General features: G+C 33.9%; 1 protein-coding gene across 2 annotated transcripts in view; it reads left to right on the forward strand.

The window, feature by feature from the left end:
* The first annotated feature begins 642 nt into the window (after positions 1 to 642).
* Positions 643 to 26,486, forward strand: part of LOC106052587 (zinc finger protein 850-like) — a 34,052-nt gene continuing 8,208 nt past the window's right edge. The window contains exons 1-7 of one of the 2 annotated variants that reach the window (XM_056015025.1): positions 643 to 666; positions 4,650 to 5,424; positions 12,454 to 12,810; positions 13,696 to 14,016; positions 14,485 to 14,826; positions 15,551 to 15,883; positions 21,186 to 21,482. In XM_056015025.1, coding sequence (XP_055871000.1) covers positions 5,169 to 5,424; positions 12,454 to 12,810; positions 13,696 to 14,016; positions 14,485 to 14,826; positions 15,551 to 15,883; positions 21,186 to 21,482 — 1,906 coding nt within the window. In that variant the 5' untranslated portion in view covers positions 643 to 666; positions 4,650 to 5,168. Of the gene's footprint in view, positions 789 to 4,649; positions 5,425 to 12,453; positions 12,811 to 13,695; positions 14,017 to 14,484; positions 14,827 to 15,550; positions 15,884 to 21,185; positions 21,483 to 26,486 lie in introns of both variants that reach the window. The other variant, XM_056015026.1, reaches the window with a different exon arrangement.

Below are 26,486 nucleotides of genomic sequence, written 5' to 3' on the forward strand. Positions count from 1 at the left end.
AAATAACAAACTAGTGTTTAAGAGGGAAGACATATTAGGAACTCCATTTATTACGTAAACACAAGCGGTGTTGCACTGACGCGCTAGTGTGCAAATGTACATATAATACTATTATGTTACAGAATCACTGTTTTTTTTTTAAATTTCTTCAAGAAGCAAATTCTGGAGCAGCAAAGTTTGCTTTAGTTCGTGCATGTGAATGCACCTGTTTTAGACTAGCCTATATACTGAAAAATGTTGCCATGGGATCCCAATATTAACTAAATTATCTTAAAAACCAAAGATATCAAACACTATTCACCCTTAGTTAGCCCAATATTAAATATTTGAATACGTGTCCTCTCCACTCTAGAAGATATAAAGAAACTAGAACAGAAGCAAAATATAGCCATGAGATTTGTAATAAATGTTCACTTGTAACTATAGTAACATCATTGTAAAATCTCTTAACTTATGTATATAACAGGGACACTTCAGAATAAAGGATTAAAATATAAAAAGCCAAGTAGCAATAATGCATACAATGCTGAACCACAACTTATAAGTGGAAAAAAAAATTAAACAAAAACAACGGGTGTATGTCGAAATTAGCAAGGCTAGCAAGCACAATTTTATATAGGTCCCGACAAGCAATATTTATTTTTTTTGTTGACTGACCTATGAACAGTATGAACTAATATTGGCTTTACCGCGAAGCATGTCTTAAAAGATCTTATTTTTATATAAATCAGACTTATGTTTTCTATAGATCTAGTTATACTCAGAGATCTATCTAGAGCCTACTAGAGGTATTAGTCTAATTTAATTAGTGACTCAATTTTCAACTCAATCTACTAGAATCTAGATCTACTGTAGACTACATTCTACATCATGATCATGATTATTCACTCACAGTCACAGTGACTCAGTGTGACAGTGACATTTGACAATCTCACAATCCCTAGATACTAAGATAGTAAAATCATAATCATACTATACATTTACTTTACTCATTACTCATGATTACTGTCATTAGATTTAGATCTAGACTAGATCTATATTTAGGTACTTTGACAAAAAATTCAAAATAAATATATATGAACAGAAGCTATTTATTTAGTTATGTAGAGCTTGCTGAGAGGGTTACAATGATACCACATTTATTTCATTTATCTTTCTATGTTATATAGGAGCAAAGTTATGCCGTTTTATGTGTAGAAAAATGGACTATTAGTAATTTAAATTAGATACAACAAAATCTCATCATAACTTTATAACCATAATTTAATTAAATAGATAAAAGCTTGAAATTTGAAACACAGCTACCCCATTATATGATTTTTAATTTGAATGTTTCATATCACACGCAGCTAACATGTACATTCATTCACAGCTAATCCAATTGTTTGAAAATTGACTTCGATCCTTTTTCTAGAATGCTGTTTGGTAGAAACTTCCTCAGCTTTATAATATTTATAAATATAATGTAAAAAAACACCTTGATAACATTCTCTCCACTAGGTTGATCAAAGATAAGCTGTTAAACAATGCATAAATCATTTTTACTTCATATTATCCACGAGAATTACTAATGCCTGGCGCCACATGTCGCTGCATCATGGAGTGACTTCATTTAACATTGTCAGGATGGGCCCAAACTTGGCTTAATTAGCTGATTTCCTTTTATATTTTGTGTACCTAAGTATAGAAAAAAAAGATTTCTAACACTACTCTATAATAAAAATATTGATTTTAATACTATAGTCATAGATTGTTATGGTAGTTATAATTTTTCTATTTACCCGTTTTGAAAAATAGCCTAATTTGGCATCATTTATAGCATGTTAGTATTTGTTAGGGGAATTTTTTTTAATTTTGGAGGGCAAAATTTCATTAAAAAATAATGAAATAACAAACTTTAAGCATAAATCTAGGTCTAAATTCAATAAAAAAATTCCAAGCTTGCTTAAAAATTATATTAAATGCAAAATCATTCTTACCTATGGCTTTATTGTAAATTTTCTAAATAAACACGACTTTCATTTGTTGACAATGTGGTATCATTCAAAAGCTTAGGAATCCTCCTTTAAGATTAGCATGAGGGTTTTTAAAACATGAAGCAAATGTAAAAACAACAATCAATCAACTAACACCATGGTTTTGGAAGTCTAGCCATGGTGTTTCAAAACTATATAGACTAGCAGTTTATAGGTCAGTAGAGTAGGGATGTCAAAGTACCTACTATATTATATAATATATAGATCTAGATCTAGAAATACAATGCTGTGAAATCTATGATTAGTGTAGTGTCAGTAGTGTAAAAGTGTAGGCTAGGTACTTAACTTTGTCAGACTTTGTGTTACTTTGACAAAAAATTCAAAATAAATATATAAAAACAGAAACTATCTAGATCTAGTTATATATAGAGTCTATATAGAATTATATATAGAGCTTGCTCACGCTGAGTTGCTGAGAGAGTGAGAGGTTTACATTGATACCATATTTATCTTTCTATGTTAGAGTTAGAGGAGGCTTTTATATAACGGACACCCCAGCCCCATCAAATTCTCCTTCATTGAACGAGTCGCTTTTTTTTGTTTGTAATTCATTTGTTTTTTGTTTGGAGCTAATAACGATGTTTCAGGACTGTGCATGTCCAATTTTAGATACGTTCTGGTATTTTTGTTCCGCTTTTCCAAAGCAGATGGCAGTTTTTTAGATTCTCGATAACCATGTATGTAATGCTATTGTTTTAACCTCCCCCGGCAATTCATACCCATATAAGGGATGAAGGCTATATTATGAGCCTGTTTGATCATAGGCTGATGGGCATATCAAAACATCTTTAGAAAGACATCCAAATCACATTTATACTGCTAGCTGTTAAATAAAATTTAAAAAGGAGGTGTCCCAACGAATAATGAATTTAACACATTCTCCTTTATTGGACATGGCAAAATCATAATAAGAAATATTATTGGGATTAATAAATCTATGATTTTTTCAATGAATAAACATGACCTAAATCAACCTATCTACAATATATTATTTATGAATGAAAGAAAAAGTGTGGGCTGCTAATTTGAAGCCAGAGACCATGTCCACTGCAGGTGATCAGGCCAGGTGAGCTGGCGGTGAGGAGAGGTATACACTAAGAGTGTAGTGTCACAACCGATCAAACAGGCAGTGGAGGGATGAGGGAGAGAGTCATGAAAAGAATTATAAGCATGATCTATGGGAGGGAGGGGGTGTTAAGGTGTAACAAAACGAACATCTAAATTATGAAAACAAGAAGAGGGTCCGTTGATGGGAATTAAAAGAAAGACAGAGAGAATACATGTAGCCTAGTTGAAAATATCATGTTTATTAAATTATAATAATTAATTTATAGATCTATATATATATAGATTTATTTCTGTCTGTTTCTACACATAGATTATATAGGTATTTAAAATTTAAATAAATAAACTATAAACAACATATATATATATATATATATATGGAGAGAGAGAGAGTATATGAGGAAATAGACTATAAATACATATTGCAAAATCTACTTCTTTTAATACAATCTAAATAATTTTTAGTTAACACAGATATAATTTATTAGCTATTACGTAGTGGTGTTTAGCAATTACGTAGTGGTGTTGAATGATGGTGCTCACTGTCCAATGAAGGGGAAAGCACAAAAACTGCATTCAATATAGGAGCATGAAGTGACCCAATTTATTTTAAAATAAAATCTTGACTATATAGATGGGTGGTAATACAAAGAAACACAGCTATTTTTATTATCCTTTAGTTGAAGAATAATCTACTTTCAGTTTTTTTGTAAGTTAAACCTTCACCAAATAAAAAAATAAAATAAAAATTTGACCTAGTTCCCTTAAGTCGGTGTTCAGATATAAGAATCTACTATATATAGGAACAAAGTTATGCCGTTTTATGTGTAGAAAAATGGACTATAGAAAATGTCCAAAAAACTGTGATCGTAAAAATGAATTTTCGTCGGTATCTCATCATAACTTTATAACCATAATAGATAGAAGCTTGAAATTTGGAACACAGCTACCCCATTGTATGATTTTTAATTTGATTGTTTTATCTCACATGCATATTCTAATCTACTTGTTTGTAAATTGACTTCGATCCTTTTTCTAGAATGTGGTTTGGTAGAAACTTCCTCAGCTTTATAATATTTATAAATATAATGTAAAAAAACACTTTGATAGCATTCTCTCCACTAGGTTGATCAAAGATAAGCCGTTAAACAATGCATAATATAAATCATTTGTACTTCATATTATCAGCGAGAATAGCTAATGTCTGGCTCCACATGTCGCTACATCATGGAGTGACTTCATTTAATATCGTCAGGATGGGCCCAAACTTGCCTTAATAAGCTGATTTCCTTTTATATTCTGAGTACCTAAGTATAGAAAAAAAAAGATTTCAAACACTACTCTATAATAGAAATATAGAAGCAATTAGATTTAGATCTACAACTTTCTAACTTTGTAATGTGTAAGACTAACCTTTGCCTAGTTTAAAGGCTTTCTAGAGGTTTGTGTGTGACACAAACTCTTTATTCTTTATATATAATATTTATATTGGTGAAGGCATTTACCACATTTATCATCAATAATAACTCTGTCAACCTTTCTTTTCAGGAAAACTTCTTTAGAAAACAAAAGACGAGCCTAAGAAAGCGATGTATAAGAGTTATTCAGTATCAGTCTTGTTTATGCCTATTTCACTTCAAACATACGACCATTCTTTATGATCACTTACAAGAATTCCCACCTTACAGACATATAATAGAAACTTCTCGCAAATGAGACGAATTATGATGATGCTTTTTATTAAACAAGTCTCTTTGTGTGAAAGATTTTGAACAGGATAGGACCTCATCTTTTTGTTGTGACCAAACTTCAAAAACATCTGTTGGACTTAAGAGATGCCACAGAGCCAAATAGACTAAAAATGAATGGGCAACATAATCCAGATACAAATGACAAACAGAAAAATCGTAATAGGAAAGAAAGAATTATAAAAAAAATAAAGATAAAATCATAAAGTCTGATTTATTGGATGCTATTGAAATAGTTAAAGAAATAAAAGATGATGTAACATCAAACATCAAAAAAGAAATAATATCAGAAATAAAAGAGAATATACCATCCAATGTCATGGAAGAAATACCCTCCTGTGTCAAAGAAATAAAAGAAGAATTTCCATCAAATACAAAAGAACATAAAGTAAAGCACAGAAAAAAAATGAGAGAAAGTATGAAACTACATAAGAAAAAGAGCAAGGACATTAAAGAAAACTCACAGAACTTTGCTGAACAAACTGTCAAAAGGATGAAGATGAACATTATGCCATCAAACACATTGAAAAAACAACTGTTATCTAGTCAACCATCTAAACACTGTCTAATTAAAGGTAATGCAAATTCTTAAAGGTTTGCGTAAAATTAGCTTCATACTTTTAAAGTTTTAAGCTTTTTAAAATTTGCATCGAATCCTACCTTTAACAGAATTAATTCTTACTTACTTAGACTTAGGTCCTCCCGCGCCGTTCGGCGCATTGGGCGGCAAGCTGTCTCCATAATGATCTGTCACTGGCAATGTCTGAAGCCTCTTCCCATCTGGTGTCCACTGTTCTGAGGTCCTCCATGAAGGTGTGTCGCCAGGTAATACGAGGACGTCCCTGTTTGCGCTTTCCTCGTTTTGGCTTCCATGTTATCGCAACTCTTGGTGTGCGTAATTCATTTTGACGTAGAACATGTCCCGCAAACCTCATGCGACGCTCAGTCACAACCTCACTAAGTGTTCGACTCCCAGTTCGGCAAAGGATTTCCTTGTTTGAGATCCGGTCTGTGTATCTGACTCTTAAAATCCGTCTCAGCCATCTCTGTTGAGCCACATTTAGTCTTTTCTCAATTTTGACAGATGACTTCCACGTCTCACATGCATATGTAGCAGTTGGAATGACGATTGTGTTGAGAAGGTGTATTTTTGTCTCGAGTCCAATGGCTTGGCTAGTCCAAATAGGCTGCAGCCTTTGGAAAATGCTCCCTGCCTTTCCTATTCGGCACGCTACATCATGGTAAGCGTCTCCATCATTTGTTATGTGAACTTGAACTTGTCCAGCTCTTCAAGCTTTGACTCGCCAAGTCTGACGGGGACACCCTTTGCCTTATATCCCACTCGCATAATTTTAGTCTTATCCAAGTTTATGCGGAGGCCAATTTTGGGTGCCTCTCTGTCTAGGCTCTCCGTCATTTCTTGAATGCATTTATTTGTAGCCCCGAGTAGTGCAACATCATCAGCAAAGTCCAAGTCCGTCAATCGGAGTTGTTCATGCCATGGAATACCAAAGGCAGTCTGGTTCATTGCTCTCCTCATTATGTAGTCGATGGCTAGGAGGAAAAGGAAGGGAGATAAGATGCACCCCTGTCTCACACCTGTCTCGATTGTAAAAAACTCTGTTGTTCCCTCTTCTGTTTTAATGCAGCAACTAGACTGACTGTAAAGGTGTCGTAGGATCTGGACGAATTTTTCTGGTATACCGTATTCTCTAACTATTTTCCATAGTGATTCTCGGTGGACACTATCAAACGCTTTTTTGAAGTCCACGAAACTGATCGTTAGCCGTTGTTGGTACTCAAAACTTTGTTCTATGATATTTCGTAAAACGAAAATCTGCTCTGTACATGATCTGCCTCTTCGGAAACCTGCTTGTTCTTCTCTGAGCCTTTCATCTACAGACTGTTGAAGCCGTCTCAACAAAACAGTGCTGAAAACTTTGCCTGGGACAGAGAGGAGAGTAATGCCCCTCCAGTTGTTACAGTCTGCCAAGTTGCCCTTTTTTGGAAGCTTTACAATCACTCCCTTTTGCCAGTCCTCTGGGACTTTTGAAGTTCGCCAACAGAGATTTAAGAGATCAGTCATTCTGTTAACAATGCACTGTCCCCCATATTTTAGCATTTCTGCTGATATCATGTCTAGTCCTGGTGCTTTGTTATTATTTAGCACTGCAATGGCCATGGTAACCTCCTCAGCAGTTATTGGGTCTGTCTTGACCTTGAGATCATTGTCTGGAGAGGGGTCCTTGAATATGTAAGTTATGTCTGGCGACAGTTGGTTAAGGGTCTCTTTAAAGTGCTCTACCCATCTTGCATCCTGTTCTTCTTTCGTTAACAAAGTTTTGCCTTGCTTGTCTTTTATTGGTGCCCCATGTCCACTCTTTGCTCCAGTGAGATCTCGGACAATACGATGGAGGGTTTTTGTGTCATTTCTGCTTGCAGCTGCTTGTGCCTCTTGTCCTTTCTGCTCAATCCAGTCCCGTTTATCTTGCCGACAGCTTCTCTTTACTTTCAGATCTGCTTCCCTATAGGCTTCTTCCGCTAGGCTGCGATCCTGTGTTTCATTTTTCTGATCTCGTCTACGTTTGGCCTCTTTCCTCTCATCTATCAATTTCCATGTTCTGTCTTGTATCCACCGTTCCTTGTATGAACCTCGCCTCCTTCCGATAACTTCTTCTGCGCACCCAATAGTGGTATCTTTGAAGTTGGCCCACTCTTCTTCAAGGGTCAATATATCTGCAAGAGCCTCAAAGCGGTTCGTTAGTTTCAATTGGAACTGTGCTGCAGTATTGCCGTCTTTAAGCTTCTCTACATTAAATGGGCGGGGTCGTGTGGCTCGTTTTGGTTGGCGTTTCAATCGGAGCTTACATTTGCCACTGACAAGGTAGTGGTCTGAGCCGATATCAGCTCCTCTGCGGGTCCGCACGTCTAACAGAGATGACCTCCATCGTTTGGAGATGCAAATGTAATCTATCTCGTTGAAGGTTTCCCCATTTGGTGATCGCCATGTTTTTTTGTGTATTTGTTTGTGCTTAAAATATGTGTTTCCAATTGAAAGGCTGTTGGATGCGCAGAGAGAAATCAAACGCTCGCCATTATCACTGATGTTTTCTGCAGAGCCATATGGTCCCATTACATATTCAAAGCCAGTTCGGTTGGGATTGATTTTGGCATTAAAATCTCCCATCAGTAGAATTAGGTCGTGAGTAGGTGTTTCATCAAGAGTGGTTTGTAGTTGATTATAGAACTGATCTTTGATGGTATCTTCTGCATCCTCTGTAGGGGCATAAGCTTGGATGGTAGTGACTTTAATTTGCTTTGTTTGGAGTCGAGCTGTAATGATGCGGTCACTGATCGGCTTCCAAGCAATTAGCGCTGAAGCTGCTATTTTAGACATGATGATTCCTACACCACCAATGTGCTCCTTGTCATGTCCTGAATATATTATTGTCTTGCCATCATTGATAATTTTTCCACTTGACGTCCACCGCATCTCGCAGATCCCAAGGATGTCCAGCCGATAAGAGTCAAACTCTCTTAAAAGTTGGGCCAGTTTACCGCATTGATTCAGGGTTCTTACATTCCACGTGCCTATAAGAGTCGGTTTCCTTGCGTTGAAAGGCTTGCCATGTATCGGGTATTGGACTTCCAGTTGGCTTTGATCCAACACCGTCATCAGGGTTTGGCCGCCCTCGCCGCATGTATAGTTTTCATTATGTGTCGAGTTTGCCGTTTCTGTAGCAATAGTGGTTTTACAGGGTGGGGTCGCTAGCCCCACGCCAAACCCTCCTCCTTTCTCACCCGGGCTTGGGACCGGCATACGGCGGAGTTAGAATTAATTCAAAAGACAAAAATCATTTCCTTAAATATATATTTATATAGTATTATTATTATTTTCTTTAAAAGAAATATATCTTTTCTAACCATTTTAATTGTTTATAATGCCTAATGGTTTAGCAGTACACATTAAAAATTGATAGTGCATGTTTTGGTAAAAAAAAAAAGGAAATTTATTTATAAATAAATTTAAAAACAACAAGATTACAAAGAGAGTTTGTGTTACACAAACTCATAGGCGGCCCCCGTCGAAGTCGGATCCCTGTCGGATCTGCAAATTCGCAAATAATATTCAAGAGGTGATTTAATTTTGATGGTCAAAAGTAATAATGTTTCAAAGATTCATTTGCCGTAAATTTAAATTTAAATTAAATAAAAAATAGTAGATTAGTTTTAGTATATTAAAACATTACAATATTGATCAAAACGTTTGGAAATGAAAATCTACACTTTTTTTTTACACTTTAAGTTTAGAAATTGAAATTCTACATCTTAATCTAGTCTATTTTAGTCTAAACTAGATCTAGAAATTCTAGATCTAGAATCTAAAATAATTTTAATTAGAATATAAATCCAGATCTAGATATACTGTAATAAAAATCTAGATCTAGTTTAAAAAATCTAGATTAGATCTAAATCAAGATATCATTCCTTTTTTAAACGCGAGTCACATAACGAGGCTTAATAAACATTACTATACCGAGTTCTTTTTTCATTTCATTTGAAGAATTAATTCCATATAACGTCAGAGGAAAAAAAAAACACTACGTCACACGGCCTAGCTAGAATAAAAATCGCCTTCATCATTACGAGACATTTATCGAGTGTTCATAGACATTGGTGCACCGAGTGCGTTCTTTTAGCATTTCTTTTAAAGAATTCATTCCATATGACGTCAAAAGAAAAAAAAAACACTACGTCACACGGCCTAGCTAGACTAAAAATCGCCTTTATCATTACGAGCCATTTATCGAGTGTTCATATACATTGGTGCACCGAGTGCGTTCTTTTAACATTACATTTGAAGAGTCCATTCATATGACGTCAAAGAAAAAAAATTCCATTGCCTCACAATAGGCTAGTACCGGTACCATAAAAAAAATGTCTTTATTTACATGAGATATTTAATGAGGGTTCATAGACATTGGTGCACTGAGTTCTAATAGAATTTATTTAAAAAGGATCAAACCGCATTGTCTTTGCGTTTTGTCTGTCAGTCGGTCTGTCCGTCATCTTGATATAAAAAAAAAACAACAACTAAAAGTTATTAAAAATTGATTAACCTTTATTTTACGTTTCAAAACATCGCAATAATTTTTAGGTATGAACACAATTGAAAAGTTTATATAATAGATTGTTCCGGATGTTTGTATAAATAGTAAAAGAAAAAGAGAATTTCAGTTAAATGTAATACCGTTAATTAAATTTTTTGGATGGTCTCGTATAAAAATTAGATGTACTACAGCCATGTGGAGAGTTTTTCATACCTTACTTTGGTGTTTGGATTCTGTTTTCCTTAAAAATCGGAACATGATATTAACGATAATTAGATTTTATAATGTTTTAGGTAGAAAGTTAAATGTACTGTAAGAGAGTAGTGAGTTAAAATATTTTTCATAAAAATCCGTAAAAACATTATTTCGTAAATAAGATTATTTGTTAATTAATTAGAAGAGGGAGTTCAAACAATTATTTGGCGTTATAAGTTCGGAAATTTCTGGGGACGATTTGTAAGAAACAAAATCCGGAACTTTCTTTATCGATTACAAAACTTCTATGTTATGTTTTAGCAAGAAAAAAAAATGTCTAAAAAGTAATTTTCAGTAATCAATTCTAGTAAATTACTTTTTTTTAAAGCCCTGAACAACCTATTGTCGATATTTTTAAAATTTGTTTAAAGATGAAAATACAGAACAATTTGATATTGATAACCAAATTATAGTGACGCATTGTCAAATAATATAAGTGTAATATTAGTAAATTATGCGATTTCAAACAATCATTAGGCATAATTCATGCTATATAAAACAATATCCGGAACATTTTTACACTTAATGAAATATAAGTCAGTATAAAGATTTTGATTTAGCATTAATATGCTATTTACATAAAAAACGGAACAACATATTATTGATAATGTGTTTTTGCAACGTTTAAGCATGGAAATTGAATGTAATATAAATTAGAAGAGCAAACAAACATTTGTTGGGTTTGATTATTTTTGCACAAAAAAATCCGAAACAATTAATTTTTAGATACTTAAAACTATTGAGATGTTACGGGAGGAACATTAAAGTGTAAACAGATTTTCAATAGCTTTTAGAGTTCTAGTTTTTTAAATCTAATCGTGACGGACAGACCGACCAACAGACAAAATGCACAAAAATAATCTTCTTTTATTTGGATGGGGGCACTAAACAAAAAAATAAATAAAATCTGATTGTTTAAAAAAGTTTAAGGAATTGGTTTAGCACCTGATCATGTAGCGACGTTACGCTACTGCACGAAAATCGCTGCATAAAAAGTCCATTAAAAAAAATGTGCGTGATATTTACATACAAAATGCATTATTAGCCTTTATAAACAAACAGAAATGCTTTCTTTTAATTTTAGCAGCTAGTTGACCAGAAAAATCATCTTTAACTATTATTTATATTTGTTGTAAACATTTCGTGTACATTTTAAAAATATATTTGACTTAGTGATACTGAAAATACACAAAAATTGTCCATCTTTGTTAGCATATTGTAACATTGCCTCCCTTACATTTACGTAATTGTTTTAGAATTGGTGTATTTTTATGAAAAAATCGCTTGCATAATTAATTTTATAAATTAAACGGTTTGCTTTTAGAAAACCAAAAGTAGCCGTTGCACCTAAACTTTTCAAGCCGCATTTAATGATGAAATAATATTTTTCATATCTCTTCTAGTTTTCGAGATCTGAGTGTGACAGATGGACAAACCTATTAGCGGCTTTTTCCCCTTACGGGGGCCGCTAAAAAAGCAATATACTTGTACTTATTTTAAGAATTTAAAAATGAATATTGTCTATACTATTTGATATATTTTTTTTAATCTATTAACTCTCAATATTAATAATATTTTTTTATCTACTGCACTTTAAAAGGAAAAAAACCCAGTAAGAATATTAATTAATTAATATTTTTATATATTGGGAATGAAAGAAAAATGTAATTTCCTGCATAATAAATATCTTGTTTCTAAGTGATCAAAGCTAAATATTTGTGTTTATAAAAAGGTTGTAAAAGCATTCATAAACATTGAAAGTAGATACAATGTTTTTGAAAATTGAAATGAAAATTTAATGACTCTAAGCACTCTAATTTTTTTTTTTTTTTTTGGTAATTTGCTTGAAAATTTTTAAAAGATTGGTCATGTGCTGCTCCTTACGATATCTTCAAGTTCAAACCTTGCATGTCATAATCTTTGGCTGTCCAGCAGGAGGCTTAGACTTAGACAGATTTTGTTGGTTTTTGCCATCAGCTATACGATTTGCTAATTGTTTCAACTCTATATTTCCAATATTTTTATGCTATCGACATAAAAATGATTCTATGTGCATTACTTGAATCTTGGTGGCTGATTGGTAAAACACTTGACTTCCAAACCAGGGGTCCTGGGTTTGAATCCTGGTGTAGACTGGGATTTTTAGTTTTGGTATTTAAGAATCAAATAGTTAACTTTAAAAACAGATATTTCTACCATTAAGAACTGTAATTATTAAATAATAATTTTAATTTTCAGAGATGGAATATCTGTGCAAGATCTGCAACTTGTTGTTAACAAGTCTAAAGCAGTACAGAAAACATTGCCGTAAAGAGCACGGAGAAAATAATCAGTATGACAAAGAAATGTCTACTCTTCAATTGAAAGACATTTCTTGGTCTCATCCTTTCCCTAAAATAACCGACACAAGTGACGATGTTAAGCCAAGAAAGATTAGAAGATTGGAAACTGTGCATGATGATAAAAAAGTTGCTGATGAACTTTTAGATGATAAAAGGATACATAAAGTGATGCAAAAGAAAGAAATGAATAACCCCGAGTATGTGGCAGTTAATGAGGAAGCTGAGGTGCCAATGAAAGATAAACCAATTAAAGGTATGCTTAATGCACTTTTAACAGCCCTTTGTGTCTTTGAATGACACTTTGCCTGCTTTCTAGCTTGAAATGTTGTATTCCTGGGTATGTTTCCTTCACTTCAGTCGGATCACCCTTGAAATAATTTTAAATTTGAATTGTTCAGAATGTAAAAATAAAGAACAAAAAGAAAATTCTTCGGGCATTCATTTTTTAAGATTATAGGATTTTTATATCATACCAAATTCAATCATTTATTGGTTAAGACCTTTTTAAAAATTTAGATATAAACCTGCAAATACTTGTTTGGGAGAATCATTACTAAGCACATTTAGATATAGAAATGAAATTTGGTTGGGGGTTAAGATTACTAGTATATAAGTTTAGATTGTGTAGTATTTTATACTCCTCCACCCGTCACCCCATTTCCATATTGCTTCTGGTTATGTGTTTTGTAGCAAAAATAATAATAAGACATTAGGGTTACCTTAGCTTAGACATTGTATTTACAAATAGAAAGAAAACCCTTTAGATGAAAAGAAATTAATAAATAAAATAAATTAGTAAATTTAGCAAACCCTTCAGATAATAAACATTTTTTTTATGCACAATTTCTTTTACAAAAAAAAAGTGTAAATTAAAAAAAAAAAGTAAACATAAAGATATTTTTTTTAAATCACTGATAGGTGTGAAAAAGAATTATTACACATAACCTATTACAGGGGAAAAATCCTCATCTTAATTATGCTCTCAGATTGACTACAAAGATACATAGCTGAAAGAAAGACTACAAAGAAATATAGCTTTAGAAATGACAATTAAGTGATGTAGCTCCAGGAATGACTTTCCCTTGTGCTTTATTTCCCCTTGTCACTAAAATTATTTTATATCATTTGTGTATTTCAGAACTGATGTATGCATGTGAACTATGCAATGTGTTAAAGAAATCTTACAAAAGAATGAGAAGACATTACAGCAAATGTCATGAAGAGATTTCTCTTTATGAGTGCAATAGTTGCAAGTTTTTGACTCATGATAAGATTGTCTTTCAAGAACATTTAGCACAACCACATCAGGACATCTCAGAAGCACATCAAGACATTGCAGAAATATTGCCAAGTCAACAGAAAGCCATTGTCTTAAATCAACATGAACAAACCATTGACAACAGCATATCAGGTGATCAAAAGAGAAAGACAACAAAAATAGCTGATGTCTCAGTTGCAGGTAATAAATCTGTCAAAATATAATGTTTAAGGCATATTTCAGGGGAAACAATCCTGTGTACAAATCTATGCATCAACATATTTCAGTTTAAGCGATTTGTCTTGACACTAATTCTATAAATGTTGTGGGAATTTCCTACAAAGTTGTTTGTCTAAAAATTAGTTAAATGTGAAAGCTACAGCGACGACTGTCAAAACATGTAATTCTAGAAATGAGTTTCATGGCATCTGCAGTAGCAGTTATCAAAATGTAGTTCTAATGGTGTTAAAACATTAAGCTCTATCAATGACTGTCAAGACACAGTTCTAGCAAAGTAAAAATTGTGAATACATGGAGTTCTGGTGAAATACAGTTCTAGCTAATAATGCGAAGACACCTAGCTCTTGCTAATACTTTCTTTTACTACTTTTTGTTTTACTTTATATGTTTCTGGTCACTAAGTGTTCTCTGTAAATATTTATCTTTCAGAACTCGGCTATGAATGTAAAATCTGCAATGTGTTAAAGAAATCTTACAAAAGACTGAGGAGACATTACAGCAAGTGTCATGAAGAGATTTCACTCTATGAGTGTAACAATTGCAAGTTTCTTACTCACAATAAGACAATATTTCATGAACATTTATCAGAATCACATCAGAACAATACAGCAGCTCACCAGGATATCTCAGAAGCACATCAAGACATAGCAGATAGACCTGCAGAATTATCATGTAAACAAAAAACAAAAGCCTTAAATCAGGCTGAGCAAAGCATTGATAAAAAGTCAGGTGATCAAAGAAGTATGGTGGAAAAAATACCTGATGTGGCAGGTAATCATTAAGTCAAAATATTATAAAACATATTGCAGGGAAAGCAATCCAATATAAAAACCTATGTAACAACCTACTTAGTAAAAAGTTGGAAATTCCAACAACTTTCAAAGTAAGTGTTAAAATATTAACTTTTAACTTTCTTCTTTAGCAAGAAGAAGAAAGTTAAAAGTTAATATTTTAACACTTGCTATGAAAGTTGTTGGAATTTCCAACAAATGTATTAATATAGATTTAGCTAAATGTGACCAAATTGTTTTTAAAATGTCTGAACACAGGCCTTAATATAAACAATAAATGATTCATCATAGCAAAGGAAAAGAATATCAATGTCCTGATTTTGATTACATTAAAAATAACATCAAGTCTTTGGCTTCTATAACAATTCACATAATGGAAAAACCTTTTCAGTGAGACCTTTTAGACTTTGCAGCAGTGATAGGAAAATCTTTTTTTTTATTTGGTAGCACACATGATTGAAATATAATTCCAATGTGAAACATGTCTAGAGATGTAGATCTTGCAGTGACTTCCAAGATATGTAGCTGTAGCAGTGACTGCCAAGACATGCAGCTCTAGCAACATGACAAGTTCATAGATCTAGTATAGACTTTGAAGACATCTAGCTCTTGCAATGACTTTATTTTTTTAATACTATTTTTTTGTACTTTATATGTGACTTTACACAAGATCTAAGTGTTTACTGTAAATGTGTATCTTTCAGAACTTGGCTATGAGTGTAAAATCTGCAGTGTATTGAAGAAATCTTACAAAAGATTGAGGAGGCACTACAGCAAGTGTCATGAAGAGATTTCTCTTTATGAGTGCAATAGTTGCAAGTTTTTGACTCATGATAAGATTGTCTTTCAAGAACATTTAGCACAACCACATCAGGACATCTCAGAAGCACATCAAGACATTGCAGAAATATTGCCAAGTCAACAGAAAGTTATTGACTTCAATCAAGTTGAAGAAACCACGGATGACTGCTTAGCAACTGATCAAAGGAGAGATGACAGTATGACAAACCAATCCTTGACTGATGTCACAGCGGGAGGTAATCATTCAGAATTTAATGTTAAAAACAAATTTCTGGGGAAACAATCTATAACAAAACTAGTGTACAACCAACCTCTATTTTATGGTAATTTTTCTAGTTCAGAGATTAACACGAACACTTTAAAAGAAGTGAATTTTGTTTCAAAATGTAATGGTACACAATTTGTCAAATGTGAAGGGTTTTACAACTGTATGTTTTGTGAATACAGGTCACAATATAAAAGATCAGTGATTGAACACGTTAGAACACATACTGGAGAGAAACCATTTAAATGTTTATTTTGTGACTATGCTTCAGCGAGGAAACGGACTTTGACTGAGCATATGAAAAAACACACTAATGAAACATTTTTTCAATGTGAGCTTTGCAACTACAAGTGTCTTCGTATGTATGAGTTTAAAATACACTTACGAGCACATACTGGAGAAAAACCATTCCAGTGTTCCTATTGTGATTATGCTACAGCAACAAAACGTAATTTAACTCAGCATGTAAAAAAAAAACACCCAAATGAAAAAAATGTCAAGTGTGATTTGTGTGAGTACCAATGTCACACTGAGTATGAATTAAAACTTCATTTACGAACACATGCAGAAAAAACAGAAAACACATGTCCGATTTGTTTGTTTGCTGCTGCCAATACAAAATCCTTAGCCAATCATATTAAAACACACTCAAATCTAAAACCATTTCAGTGTCCACTTTGTGACTTTGCGACAATATTGAATTATCGTTTGAGTAAGCATATAAGAATACACACCAACGAAAGACCATTCCAATGTGAAACTTGTGGTTTTAGGTTTAATGTTAAAGATGATTTGAATAAGCACATAAGAACGCATACAGGAGAAAAACCTTACCAGTGCGAATATTGTCATCTGTGCTTCTCACGTCAAAACAGTTATAGTAGACACAAACAGAGGAAGCATTAAACTAGATCACTACAGTCAAAGAAAGGCATGTGGTTTTGCAAGAAATCAATAAATCTCATTTTTTAGTAAGCAAGCCAAACATTATATTAATAGTTTACTATGTTTACTGTTTACATTGTTTGTTAACAGCGAGTTAATCATTTATTGTAAGCACGAAGGTGCCTGTTGAATGTCAGGGGCCCGGGCAAATGAGCTAAGAATTTAACACAACCCTGACAACTCATACCAATGATTTCATTCAATTTTAAATTTTCAACTTTTTGCATTGCACAGATATTAATATATTTTATTTTGATGCATTTATAAATGTTCAAACATTTTAAAAAATGATAGTGCTCAAACTGTAAAAAAAATAATTAATAAAATGTATTTCTCATTGGGTAAAAATGTATTTCTCATTGGGTTAAAATGTATTTCTCATTGGGTAAAAATGTATTTCTCATTGGGTTAAAATGTATTTCTCATTGGGTTAAAATGTATTTCTCATTGGGTAAAAATGCATCACGAAGAATGATTATTTACATTTCCATCAAATTGTTTAGAACTAAAATTATTTTTGATACAAAAAAAATCAATATTTTTGTTTGGGTGAACATGGTTATAGTAAATGAAATAAATTACTAGATCAAGGTGCAAACAATCTCATTATGCCTAATTCTAAAAACTGAAATGGAAAATAAATAAGTAGGACCCCATGTCTCACAGAGCACTATGGAAATGAAAAGGAATGAATTTAACTATTAATGAACTTGTAGCAACTAGAAGAAAAAAGGTGCTAGTGATGTCATGAGTCATGCACTCTAGACTGAACTTTTGTGAATAGAAAAATATAAAATTTCCATCTTTGGTATATCTACTAGGCTTGGAAGTTTCACATTGACTGATGTTGATAGGTTTATTGGTTTGGCTTAGCAATCATATTCATTTTGTTTCCCTTATTATGATTCAAATTTGTGAAGTTTTTCATATTGGATCTTATTGGATCCATGGATTAAAGTGTTCTGAATTTCATTTCCTGTTTTGTTTTGTGCTTTATTTGATCTTCCATGCTCATTCTTGATATGCATATAGACTGCAGCATCCATATATGTTCCAATATACAGCTGGCAAAAAAAAATGTGGAATGTTGACAAGGCAGTAAAGCATGTGAAATGAGAAGTAATCTATCTTCACTGCAAGATCCACACTTTTTCCACTTTCTTCCATTCTATTACACAAAACTTATTTTTTAGTGCATCCATATAATATGAGGACTCAAAAACTCTTAGTTATATTATAAAATTGAGAACATATTCTATTCAACTGGGTGCTCAAATAAAAACTAGACACATATATGCAATGTCACATATGGGAAGATATTAAGTCAATTTCAGAATCACTTTTCACAATTTAAAAAAAAAAAGCTTTCTTTTTTTACATTTAAAATGATTTTATATCAAGTTAGTTGTTATTTAAAATATAATTTTTAACCATTAGGAATGATTCTTAGACAATTCTTTTCTTTCAAAATGTATAAAACTATTTTTTTTTAATGAAAATGTGCTCAAATTTTTTAGTGAAAATGTTTTAAGGTTATGTTTATGGCTTGCATTAAAAGTGAAGTTTCTCATTATTTTGGATGCAGCATGCTTAGTGTGCTATCGTCTAGAATCTCTTTTGTGAACGTGTGGGGGGATTCGAACTCTATTAGGTAGCCAAGCGGTTTTGGCCTCTCAGCCACACATCCCACAAAAGTCACTATTCCACTTGCGCTGCCTCTGAATAATCTTGACAATGTCATTGCAAGAAAGTTTGTTTAATGCTGAGATACTTGCTCAAACAGGTCTTCCCTTAGAAAATCATTAAACAGTGCTTCGCTTCTTGGTCATGTCTGCCGGATGGAGGATAATCATACCCCTCACAACTGGCTCAAGAAAAACTGGTCATCCCCACGTCCGATAAGTGGATCTAATCAAACAGGACCTCAAAGCAGTGAAAATTGATGTTGACTACTGGGAAGACAAAGCACTAGACTGTACTATGTGGAGAGAAACGGTGATTGAGAAAGCTATGGACAGCAAAAAAGCTCCAGTTTCAGCTTTGGAAGAAAGGTGTGCCAAACGAAAAATGGCTGGCTCCTCTACCACCATATTGAATGCCACCTTAACCTGCTATATATGTGGACAGGTATGCCCTTTGAGAATAGTTCTCAACACTCACATGAAAAAGTGTTCTACCAGATAAACCATCTTCTTTCTGCCAATGAAGGAAGTAGCGATAATAGTTATAAATATACATACATTTTTCAAAAATACACATTTTTGTGTGAAATTATTTAAGACACATATTTTCTTTTTGATTTTTGGGTAGGAAAACTTGTTTGCCAGCTATTGCTATATTTATTTTGTACAAACAATTTAGAAAATATTTTATAACAAGTTAAAATGTTAAAGTTTAGTATGTGTGTATTGTTTAGAACCTTTTTTTTTTAAATAAATTTCTGTATACTCCTAGCAAACTTAAGAAAGTTGCATGTTTATTCTTTGTTTTAATGTATTATTTTTTTCTTAACAATAAATTTAGGAAATAGTTTTACTTTTCTTCAAGATGTTTTGTTAATTTGAACTGGATCAGTTATAATGCAGAACAAAAAAATAGAGCCGTTAGATTTATAATAAACAAATATTCATATTTGATTAGAGTAACACCATTAGTAAAATCACTAAATTTAGAAACACTAAATAAACCATATTTTACAAATTAAAAAACAAAACCAAATGAAATACTCAGAAAGGCACAAAAATAAAGGCATAGTTCTAATTCTATATTTGCTAGGACAAATTAGTGCTAGTGGTTCTTCTTCCCTAGTACCATTGTAACATGGAAATGGTTGCCTGAATCACCTAGGAAAACCAACAACTTAGAAGAGTTTAAGTGATTGACTATCATGCATAACTAGATTGATACGTTAAAAGTATAGGACATAATTATCTTCTCTTTGAAGTAATGTCTGTAATTGATAAGATAAGAAGATAATATATAGCACTAGTGGTAGAGTGTGTTTTATGCATGATCAAAACATGTATTTAATGTTTTACATAGATCTAATGGCTACTTATTTAATTGATGATATGATAAACAAATGGTGGCCTTTTTGGCTACACAATCTAGCAGGTTCATTCAAAATATGCATATAATCTACATTAGATGGGTAGATGTGAAAAGTGTGATAATTTCTGTTCCAGTGCCAAATTTGTGATGATTATTGTGCTTACAATGCATGCTTAGTTTTCCTTTGTGTATATTTAATGACACAAACAGAATCACTTGCTGGGGAAATATATATTGACTAAAATACACTGAAGAAACTTCTAGACTTCTTTTTTTCTTTCTTTTAATGAACTCCTTCAAAACATCAATTCAAATAATTCATAATACATCATTACTTGAAAATAGATTCTTACACAATTGATGAAGTAATAACTTCACAACCTAATATCACTTTAATATATTGATACAACTGAACGAATGAGCTTTTCTATCTTCTTAACTTCAACTTTACATTCACTAATAATTGACTTCAAAGATATAAAGTACCATACTCAAATACTTATAACATCTTATGTAACCTAAAAACTCTAGAACCTGCAACACTTCAAAGATCCGCTACAACTCGAGGGCCCACAATTACTCAAGGACCTCAACTAACTCACTTCCCCCAATTTATACCTTTTAAATCATCTTTACTAGAATCATAGAAACCTCTGTTACCAATATTTCTCTTATCTCTCACCTTTCAGAAACTGACTTATGCATTTTTTTTTTAACCTCTTTCTCTGATTAGTTAATCATAATATAATTAACACATGTTTACTTCTGTCAACTTGTTTTCACCTGACCCTTTCTAGAAAGAAGTAGAATGGGGTCACAGTTTTGATTGTGGCAAAATGAACACTTTCCCCACTTTCTACCATTCATTAAAAAAAATTCATAAATTTTTTTTTTAGTACATCCACTACTATAGCAATATAATTTTTTAAACTTAGAAAGTAGAATTATTTTTTCTTTTATTGTTATCAGTTTAGTCCATTTAGAAGGGTAAAAACAGAACATTTATACAATGTTTTCCATTAAATTTTAAGTCTCAACCACCTCTGATCTTTTTAATGTCATTTTACAAAAGTTTAAAAAAAAAAGAACATTTAAATGGTTTTCTTTTGCAGTTTGTTGCTTTTTTCCCTGTTCTCTATCAATTTAATAAAATGTTTTCCTGTATAAGATCTATTTTACATTACTAGGTTGGCCTACTTTTTATGTAACCCTATGTATTTTTATTTTGCGTCATAAAAATTAAATCAAACATTATTTTGATTTCATCTCTTTCTCAGAACTGAAATATAAATGTAGTGTTTGCAGTGTGTCCAAGACATCTCACCAACAACTGATGAGACATTCCAGAAAAAGACACAAAGAAAAGGAATTGTTGGAGACACAACATTCCATGTCTCATCCTTTGAGTTCATCAACAGAGACAATGGAAGACTTGAAGCCAGATGGAAGGATGGGATTACAAGGTGGACAGGAGAGACATTATATCAAAAACACATTACTAGGTCAAGAGAAGCCCATTGACTTCAAGCAAGTGAAACAATGTTATGACACAATGGGAGATAACCTGTCAAAAGGTATTTTTTTTTTCAGGGGCACAAATCCAAGGAAATTAGTCAAAATAAGTCTTTTAGTAAATGTTCTTATAGTTTTGACTCTTATATTGACAAAATGAAAGTTCCATTAAATTTGGAAACATCAGATGTAGTTAAAAGTGGTGGATTTTATAAATGCTTGCTTTGTGAATATAGAGCACAATATAAAAGAAGGATGGTTGAACATATTAGAACTCATACAGGGGAAAAAACATTTAAATGTCCTTTTTGTCTGTATGCAGCTGTAAGTAATGCAAATTTAACAGTACATATAAAAACTCACACCAATGAAAGACCATACCATTGTCATATATGTGAATACAGTTGCAAAGGCTATAGTGATTTGACTATACATATTAGAAGTCACACTGGAGAAAAACCATACAAATGTCCTTTTCGCAGTTATGCATCAAGCACAAGTAATAATTTAACAGTTCATATAAGAAGACATACCAATGGAAAACTTTTTCAATGTGATAAATGTGACTACAAAAGTAATAAAAAATGTAGTTTGATTAGACACATTAGAAGTCATACAGGAGAAAAACCATACAAATGTCCTTATTGCGATTACTCCTCAGCCACAAATGATTATATGACAGTTCATATTAGAATTCACACCAATGAAAGACCATTCCAATGTGAAATATGTGACTATGGAAGTACAAGTAGAAAAAATTTGGTGACACACATTAGAACACATACAGGAGAAAGGCCATATCAATGTGCACATTGTAGTTATTGTTCTAGTCAATCAGGTACTTTGAAAAGACATGAACTAAGAAAACATGGAACATCATTTAGAGGCTTAACAAGAAGTACATAAATAGCTAATTAGCATTATCTAAAAGTGTAAAAAATGATTTTTTTTTTTGAAAAAAAAAATGTTTTAGGAAGTTAAAGCTGTATAAATTGATATATGTTTTTATTTAGAATTTTTACACTGCACATACATTTATGTTTTAATCATCATCATCATCATCAAACTCCATTAGAGTGAGGGCTTGAGAGGCTCAAATCCTCTCTTGCAAAAGCCCTGAACAGAAACCCTGCTGTCTTGCGTAGTGCATAAATGTCACCATACAGGTCGAGAATTTTGGGTTTCCCAGACCTGTCGAGACGGAGATCAGCAAGTCTGGGGCAGTCAAACAGAATATGAGGCACGGTTTCCTCTTCTTCCCCGCAGCGGGGGCATTGTGAATCAAAATTTGGCCATAGCCGCGAGAAATATGAGCCAACAGGACAGTGGCATGTCCTGCACTGTGCTATAATAGCTTGCTCAGGCCTGGACAACCTCCACCACGGGAAATTGCGGTCAGGGCACCTCATGCGCTCCCACCAGACTCCACAGGCTTTTTGGGACTTGTCCCAGCACTCAAACCACTTTTCCATTTTTTTTTGTATTATAGCCAGTGCTGATGAAAGCTTACAGCCTGATCAGTGGGTGGAATTTGCCCTCCCTGGTGGGCCAAAGTCTGCAATTGTGTTGCCAGTCGCACCTATGTGACTCGGTACCCACTGCATTATTACAGGGGTGCCATAGCGTTGTTTAATGTTATGTGAAGCCATGATGACAGTGTTGATATTGGGGGGGCCATGGTTCGGGGCTTTGCAAAGCCTGTAGTACAGATTTTGAGTCATTGACCACAACAATCTGTGTTTCCCTCAAATGTCCCTCGCCGAGTTGAGAGTCAATGACTTTTAAGGCTTCACAGACTGCCATGGTCTCCGCATCAAAACTGCAAACACTACCACATGGTCCAAAGATTTTTGACTGTGTAAGAGCCAAAAAAGTCGATGTAGGCTCCATAGCCTGCCCTTCCAGAATCTATTGATGCCGACCCATCAGTGTATGCAAAAATAGCACTGGGCTTGAAGGTATTAATGGTCTCCAGAGCTAGGATTTGAAGGTCGTTAGATGAACGGCTTTGCTTAGTGGCATTAGGGTCTACTAATTTCAGGCGTATGTCTGGGGTCGTTGGGCGACACCAAGGGAGGAGGGGATGAAAGCGTTGATTGTTTTGTCGGTTGGTGGAGAGGCCAGCTTCATCAGATAGTCTAGTGGCAGGATGCATAAAAGACTACATCTGGATACGTCTTCTGCATCTCCAACCATCCACTAGTTTTCTAGCTGGGAGGTATTCATCCAGCCTTTTATACCGCTCTTCTTCTTCTTCTTCTAGCCAGCTTTATTGCTGCTGAGCTGTGAGCTCTTTTGCAGACTTTGCCAAGGAAAAAAAGTGTGCTGATTTCTTCAGTTGTTCAGCACTGCCGTACAGGGTGTTGGTTATGTTGGGTTTTAGTGGTAGTAGGGTCTTCCTAAGTTGGGTTAGGAAGGGGCATTCAAAGAGGATATGGTTTACGGTTTCAATGGGGTGGGCGCAGTGTCTGCAAAGGGGGAGTTGTGTGGAGTTTATTTTGTTCAGGTGGTAATTTAATAGTGGTGTGTCCTGTTCTTAGTTGGAAGATTGTAGATTGTTCTTTGCGGGGGAGGAAGTTAATACTGTCCAGTTTGTTAGGCGTAGTCATTTCTTTGTACATGGCTCTGCCTGTGTTTCCTGATGCCCATTGGTTGATCCACTCCTCTTTGTGATTGTTGACTAACATTGACCTTAGGGTGAGGTAGTTAACAGGTCTATCTGGTTGTTCCATAGATGAACCTGCCTTTGATAGCTTATCTGCCTTTTCATTTCCCATGATGCCAATGTGTCCAGGGATCCACTGTAGTGTGATATTGATATTTTATTTTGATATCATCTGATGGATTATCACAATGAGTGTTGTCAACTCTCTTGGGCTGTTTGAGGTGCTGCTGTTAAGTGCTTGCAGAGTAGATTGGGAGTCTGTAAAGACAACAATATCTGATGGTGGTTGCACTCCTTCATATAATTTGTTTTCCACTGTCTGTAGTGCTATGGTAATTGCCTCAATTTCGGCTTGGAAGTTTGAGCAGTAATCGCCACAAGGTGCGCTTATCTCAAAGTGTTTATTTTTAGGGAAGACCAGGAAGGCACCGAGACCAGCATTGATGGTGGCTTTGAAAGCCGATCCGTCTGTATAAATATGGATAGCTGTTTTTTGATAGCTTTCAATTGTTTCAAGTGTGCCTACTTTGAGCTCCAGTGGATTTGATTCTTTTGTTAAGGTGTTATTTAGTAAATGTGTTTTGATGGTTGGTTGTTTGTAGTTTAGTCCGGATGTAATGTTTGAAAATCTAGTAATTTTTTCTCTGTTATTGGGTAGATGGTGTTTTAGGGCTAGTTCGTCAGTAAGTTGGATCAGAGTCCTTTGCTTTTTTTGGTTGTTTTTCCTATTTCTCTGTGTTAGTAATTTATTTGGATGATCGTCCTCCAACCTTCTGTATCTCTCAATAGCTTCTAATGCTGCTCTGTTGTGCCTTAACTTAAGAGGTTCAATATTGGAGTCTATTTCACAGGCTGCTGTGGGAGTAGTTCTCATACCTCCACTAATTAGCCGCAAGGCTTGGTTTTGGATTGTATCTAATGATGATTGATAGGTTTTGTTGGCAGCTACTTGTATGGAGAGACAGTTATCCATTACAGATCTGACGTATCCAGTGTATAACTGTCTTAAGGTTTTCTTTTCAGCTCCCCAGTATGTTCCTGCTAGGTGTTTTATTATGTTTAATCTTTGTGATGCTTTTTCTTTTAAATCTGCCATAAAGTGTTTTAAAGACAGTCTTTGGTCTAGTTTTACACCAAGATATGTTGGATTTTCTTCTTTATTTATAGAGTCTATTTTTAGGATGTAGTTTCTTTTTACTGTTTTGTTGCTGTGGCTAAAGATTGAATAAACTGACTTTTCTTTGTTTATTTCCATTTTCCATAATTTTGAATATGTGGAGATAGCTGTGAGGGCTCTATTTAGTTTGGATCTAGTCAGCACTGGATATTTCTCTGTAGTCCAAATTAAAAGGTCGTCTGCATAAAGTGCCTTATTGACCGAAATGAGGTCCGGGAGGTTATTCATGAAGATTAGAAAGAGAGTGCAGCTAAGGGCTGGCTGAACCTTGTTGTTGTCCTTCTTCCAAACTTTTTTTATTAGAGATGGCACCTTCGAATTGGGTTTGGATGGTTCTGTTTTTTAAGAATGCCCTGATCCAGCTGTACATTTTTCCATGGATGCCCATTTTTTTCATCTTCACAAATATACCTTTTCTCCATACTCTATCATAGGCTTGCTGCAAATCTATAAATAAATACTGCTGTAGTGTGCTTGTTTTCATGAAACCCTTCTACTGTGTCCTGGATAAAACGAAAGAGGTGATCTTCTGTTCTACTTGCTTTCCTGAAGCCAGCTTGTGCATTGTGGAGTGAGCAAGTACTTTCTAGCCACCAATAAAGTCGGTTATTGATCATTTTTTCTGCCATTTTGCCAATGTTGAATGTTAGAGATATTGGTCTATAACTTTTTGGGTCTCCAGGTGGTTTATTTTTCTTTGAAATGGGTATTATGTTTGCGGTTCTCCATTCCTGTGGTATGTCTCCAGTTTTCCATGTATGGTTGATAAAGTTAAGTATACAGTTTTGGGCCTGTGGTCCTAGTCCCCGAATCATTTCATTTGTTATTTTATCGGGTCCAGGGGATTTTCTTGACTTGAGGCTTTTTAGGGCAGTATTGAGCTCATGTAGAGTGAAAGGAGTGTCAAAGATCTGACAGTTGACTGTTGGAGCTTTTTCTTCCTTCTTTAAGATATTACTGAAGGCCTGGTCCAGTTGTTTTCTTGGCTTTGACTTGTTAATGCTGGCAAAATATTTATTGAAGGTTTCAGCCTTTTTAAGGTTTTCTGTTATTATGTCGTCAGTGCCTTTTATAGATTGGGGGTTTGTAATTTGTTTCTTTCCTGCTAGCCGGTGCAGAAGGGTCCAGGCCTTTCGACCATCCTTGTTTAGATCTAGTTGTTCGCATGTTGTGGTCCACTTTTTCTTTTTTTCTGTTTTAATTTTGTATCTTATAAGCCCTGTC

The sequence above is a fragment of the Biomphalaria glabrata genome, chromosome 17 (genome assembly GCF_947242115.1).
Source record: "Biomphalaria glabrata chromosome 17, xgBioGlab47.1, whole genome shotgun sequence".
Taxonomy (NCBI): domain Eukaryota; kingdom Metazoa; phylum Mollusca; class Gastropoda; family Planorbidae; genus Biomphalaria; species Biomphalaria glabrata.